Source organism: Mirounga leonina, unplaced genomic scaffold (assembly GCF_011800145.1).
Source record: "Mirounga leonina isolate KUSES-001 unplaced genomic scaffold, KU_Mleo_1.0 Mir_53, whole genome shotgun sequence".
NCBI lineage: Eukaryota > Metazoa > Chordata > Mammalia > Carnivora > Phocidae > Mirounga > Mirounga leonina.
Window position 1 is genome coordinate 4,094,438 of NW_023270807.1, and position 5,583 is coordinate 4,100,020.

The window sequence follows — 5,583 nt, forward strand, 5'->3', positions numbered from 1 at the left end:
CTGCCTCACCTGTCCCCCCCCCGCCTCACCTGTCCCCCCTCTGCCTCCACCTTCCCGGCTCCTGGCCACTCAGGCCTCCCAGCCAACTCTGCCGGCTTGAACCCATGCCACCGAGAGGCGCTGGGCACTGACTCTGGTCCAGGTACGTGGGGGGCCTTATGTGGACCTCAGGGTGGCCCCCTGTGATGCAGGGGCTTCTGTGATCCCCGTTCTGCACGTGGGGAAATGAGGCTCGCAGGCGTTAGACGAGGTGCTCGAGACACTCCCCAAAGCTGGCCCTACGCGTTCATCTGCTCTTACCACCGTTTCCCGAGAGCCCCAGACCCAGCTCCAGGAGACGGTCTCCCACTCTAGGTGGGGCGTGCACACCTCTCAGCCCCCCTCAGACCTGGCACCCACCACCCCACCAGCCCCAAGCCTGTCCTCCTGTCTTCTTGAGCGACCTTGGCTAACGGGCCCTTCCTCTCCGGGGAAGTCCTCGGCCCTCCAGCCCCTGCTCAGTTCTGTGGCTAACTGTGCCTCGGTTTCCTCACCTGGGCAGTGGGGATTATAATACCTGCCTCCAGGGTGATAGTGAGCTCCTCCTTTCCTTCCTCAACAGTTCAGGCGGGGCTCACTCAGAGGAGCAACACCAGCTGATTGAGGAAGGAACCTGTCCCCTCCTCTTACCAACTCAGGCCCGGTTATCAGAGGCAGATCTTGCTTGGCTTTTTAAGCACCTGCTGTACTTGAGCTGTTCTCTGTTGACCTGACAACCCCCTCCGTTTACTCTGCAAACAGAGAAGCCCTTTACGACCTCAGTCTTTAATGAGGAGACAGGAGACCAGTCAGGCAGGTTGGGGCTGGTCAGGGAGGTGTCCCCAAAATGTATTACATGGCAGTTGGGGCATAGAGTAAATTTCAAGGACTGGGAACACACCTGTGTGTGTGTAAGCAATGAGAGCCAAATAGAAAGGTTCTGGGGATTAGCTACTGTTCTTGGTGATTCACGTTTGTAAATAAGGGTTGAGTCAATTCACATTTGCAATTTAGTAAGTAGTTCCTAAAAAATTATTTAAAATAGTTAAGAAATACAAAGAGGCACAAAGAATAACAATACCCATGTACCTACTTTCAAGGTACAGGGAAGAAATATAACATTCTGACAACTAAATGAAATGTACGATCCTTAATTGAATCATGGATGGGAAAAACAAAACCAGCCACAGAGGCCCTTACTGGGAAATTTGGGGAAAATTTGATCACGAGCAGTAATCCTATATCGATGTTAAATTTCCCAAGTGTGATCATGACATAATGAATAGGCAAGAAAATGCCCTTGTTCTTAGGAGACACCAGCTATTTATTTGAGGGTGCGGTGTCATGACAACTGTAATTTATACTCAGATGATTCAGAAAAAAACACATATATATATAGAGAGAGAGAAAGCAAATATGGCAAAAATGTTAACAGTGAGTTTGGTGGGGGCGGTATCATCGTATTATTCTTCCAACTTGTCCGTAGGTTTGAAAATTTTCAGACTAAAAAGCTGGTGGAGGAGAAAATAAATACACTAGCAATATAAAAAAAAAGTAAATCTCAACAAAATAAAATATTCCCAAGGTAGTTGAAGCTCCCAGTGTGGGGCTCTATGAGAGATCCCTGGCCCAATTTCGGGGTTTCTCATGCCTGCGCATACCTTTGTATTCTGTGAGTCATCTTTTCAGTGGTTTGGGTGCCCAGTTTCTGTCTCCCCACCTGCCAGACGGGAATCCTGGTGAGGGTGGGGCAGGCCAGGCCTTCTCCTGTGGGTCCCTCCCAGGCCGTGTGCTGTGTTGGGCACCCAGATGAGCCCCCTGGTCTCTGTGTCTGGCCCCTTATTTCCAACCCTACATCCTGGGCTCACGGTGACAACCCAGTCTCCCTGGAAGTTCTATCCTGCAGCCCCCATGCTTCTCTCCGAGTCTTGCCATGCCTCTTTCTTCTGGCCTCCCCAGCATGATCCATGTTGGCCTGCCTGGGGGCTTTCTCCACCCTGGCCGGGGGGGAGGGTGGGGGAGGCATTCCACCGAATGCACGTGACAGGCCTTCCTGGCAAAAACAACCAGCCCTTCAATTTTATATTAGAACACACTTGACTCTAGGATTGAGTGGAATGCAAAATTTGCATGAATCTTAAAGCTAAACCATGGAACTTTAGATACCTGTCCTGTTTGGGGAGGACCAGCTGCTGCCTGTGAGTGGAGTGGCCCTCGGCAGGTCACTGCCCCCTTGCTGTTGGGTGAGGATGAACGCGCCAGCGCTGCCCACCTGGTCGGGAGTCTGGGACGATCAGGGGAGATGGCAGAGGGGAGAGAGAGCTTGGAGAAGTGAATCAGATGCAGGGGTGTGTGCAGGGAAGCCCCTGGGCTTAATAGCCACCCTCACAGAAGGGGAATCGAGAGGCACCTACAGGGGGGGCCAGCTCTTGAGCCCCCAGCTGGGGGGAGCGCAGTCTGAGCTCTCCCCCAAAGCCATGGCCTCCAGGCTGGGCCTCTGCCAGCACAGGGCACCACCTGTGTCTGCGTCCATTCCTCTCCCGAAGTTTGCTCTGTCTTCCTCCTGTCCCTGGGGGCTCTCATGCCCCCACCTCCCAGGCCAAGGCACCAATGCCGCCCTCCCCTGCCTCACCTGAGACCCCAAGCCCCTCCTGCCCGTCCGCCCCCAGGTGGTATGCGCCAAGTGCTCCGACTACCGGGCTGAGCTCAAATACGATGACAACAGGCCCAACCGCGTCTGCTTCCACTGCTACACCTTCCTCACTGGAAACGTGCTCCCTGAGGACAAGGAGGACAAGAGGCGGGGCATCCTGGAGGTGAGGGCCGAGGGCCCCCACTCAGCAGATGTGTGCGGGCACCCCCCACGTGCTGGCCCTGTCCTCAGGGCTGAGCAGTGAGCCAGCCGTGGTCACACTCCCCATCCTCTGTCTGCCCACAGTCCCAGGGAGGTGGGGGAAGACCCCTGCACGTTCAGCTGAACGCAGCTCCCAGGTTTCAAGGCGGTTCCCTTCTGCGGACCTCTGCGCACTTTCCAGTCTTCCCCATTCCCTGCTCATGCCTTCCCTGCCCACTAGACCACATAGGCCTCTCCCTTCTCAGGCCCCAGGTCTGTTCCCTGGGGCAACTCACAGGTGATAAGCCCCCCCAGCACCTGCCCCAGGCTCGGGCTGGCTGGGGCTTGACCACAGCTCTGCCACCGACCACAAGGCCCTGATGGGACCTCTCTGAGGCTCAGGGACAAATGACCCCTCCTGGTAGGGGTGCTGCAAGGATTAGAAATAATGATTGTCAAGCCCCCGGTCCAGTGTCTGTCACACAGTGGGTGCTCCGTTCCCCAACAGTCTCTCTGTTTCTCTGGTTTTCAGAAAGGGTCCGCGACAGGGTCCGAGGAGAGCCTCATGTGCAGTTTCCTGCAGCTGGTCGGGGACAAGTGGGGCAAGAGTGGCCCCCGGGGCTGGTGTGTGATCCCCCGGGATGACCCCCTCGTCCTCTATGTCTACGCTGCCCCTCAGGTAATGCCACCCCCAAACCTCGGCCTTCTTGCGGTATATATGGGCATGGGGAGTATTGTTGGCCCCATATGCCAGAGGAGGAAACTGAGACCCAATGAGGGTGTGGTTCCCTCCAGCCAGAGGGTTAGTGGATTTCAGAGCTGGGCCCAGACTCCAGGTCACAACAGCTTTGCCCAGCGGGCAGCCAGTCCTCCTCCTCCTGGAAGCCCTCCCACCAGTCCACCCTGCTTCATGGGTGTTTGGGGAGTGAGAGGTGGGTATGTGGCTGTTACCTTCAGATTGGCTGTCCTAGGCGGTGGGGCTGACCAGAAGGACAGTGGCCCATGGCTCTCTCCTCCCCTCCCAGGACATGCGGGCTCACACCTCCGTGCCCCTGCTGGGCTACCAGGTGACTGCAGGGACCCAGGCAGACCCCCGGGTCTTCCAGCTGCAACAGTCAGGCCAGCTTTACACCTTCAAGGCCGAAACTGAGGAGCTGAGGGACCGCTGGGTGAAGGCCATGGAGCGGGCGGCCAGTGGCTGGAGCCCCAGGGGACCCAATGATGGAGACCTGTCTGACTGACCCCCAGCCGGCCCCTCTCCCCTTCAGAACCTGGCTCCTGGCCCGGGCTGACCCTGTGGCCTCTGTGATCCACCACTCTAAGCTGAGCTTTCAAATAACGGATTTCCAGGGGCACCTGGCCAGCTCAGTCTGTAGAGCATGCAGCTCTTGATCTCCGGGTCGTAAGTTTGAGCACTGGGTGTAGAGATTACTTTAAAAAAAATAAATGAACTTGAAAAAACAAGCAAGCAACCGATTTCCAGTCATTGGCGCCCAGACTGTGTATCTTGATCTGGGATTCAGAAAACGTGGGTCTGTTCCTTGGGGGAGGGGGTGACCAAGCATCCCTGTTTGCCCAGGGCTGAGGGGGTTCTTGGGGTGTAGGACTTACAGTGCTAATACCTGGAAAGTCCCAGATAACCCAGGACTGTTGGTTACCAGTATGGTTCTCCTCCTGGGCTGTATACATTAGCATCACCTGGGGAACTTCAAAAAAAAAAACGATGAAGGGACGCCTGGGTGGCTGTCGGTTAAGTGTCTGCCTTCGGCTCAGGTCATGATCCCAGGGTCCTAGGATCCAGACCCATGTTGTGCTCCCTGCTCAGGGGAGTCTGCGTCTCCCTCTCCCTTTGCCCCTCCCCCCCACTTGGGCATGCTCTCTCTCTGTCTCAGATAAATTTAAAAAAATCTTTAAAAAAAAAGATAAAAATAAATAAAAATAAACTAAAAATTAAAAAAATACCAATGCCCATATCCATTACAAAAATTTCCGATTTCGGGGCGCCTGGGTGGCTCAGTCGGTTAAGCGACTGCCTTTGGCTCAGGTCATGATCCTGGAGTCCCGGTATCGAGTCCCGCATCGGGCTCCCTGCTCAGCGGGGAGTCTGCTTCTCCCTCTGACCCTCCTCCCTCTCATGCTCTCTGTCTCTCATTCTCTCTGTCTCAAATAAATGAATAAAATCTTTAAAAAAAAAATTTTCCGATTTCATTGGTCTGGGATGAGGGAGGCACGGGAATGCTTTAGGAGTATCATCCTGAATCTCAGCTCGGGCTACCCAGATGAAGAGAGCAAGCAAACTAGCAATGGTGGAGCACCTGTCAAGTGCCAGACATGATAATAATTAGAATAATAAATAATCAACATCTACTGGGCCAGGCACTGTGCTGGGATGTGTCACGTGGATTATCTCATTTCACCCTCAAGAGTTATAATCCCCATTTTCCAGATGAGGACACTGAGTCCCGAAGAGGTTTAGCTCGAGGTCCTACGGCTGGTGGGTGACAGAGCCGCGTCAAAGCGCTTTCCACCAGGCAAGCAGAGAGGGGAGGAGAGTGGCAAAGAGGGAAAAGGTGGGAGGAGGAGGAGAGGACGGGAACGCGTTTGTCTGGCCCAAGGCTTGGGGGTGAAGCTGCTTTTCCGTAAGGGACCACTAGGGGGTGGCAGTGGCCCCAGTGTGGGCCCTGACGTGCTGCCCCTTCTGTCAGGCCAGCGAGCCACAGCTGGGCTCTGCC

The 5,583-nt window shown here is 55.0% G+C and overlaps 1 protein-coding gene across 3 annotated transcripts in view; it reads left to right on the top strand.

Annotated features, from left to right (window-relative positions):
* Window positions 1-4,293, top strand: part of FGD2 (FYVE, RhoGEF and PH domain containing 2) — a 23,134-nt gene extending 18,841 nt beyond the window's left edge. For all 3 annotated transcript variants that reach the window (XM_034990651.1, XM_034990652.1, XM_034990653.1), the window contains exons 14-16: window positions 2,688-2,834; window positions 3,384-3,530; window positions 3,877-4,293. In XM_034990651.1, coding sequence (XP_034846542.1) covers window positions 2,688-2,834; window positions 3,384-3,530; window positions 3,877-4,092 — 510 coding nt within the window. In that variant the 3' untranslated portion in view covers window positions 4,093-4,293. The remainder of the gene's footprint in view (window positions 1-2,687; window positions 2,835-3,383; window positions 3,531-3,876) is intronic.
* Window positions 4,294-5,583: the final 1,290 nt, after the last annotated feature.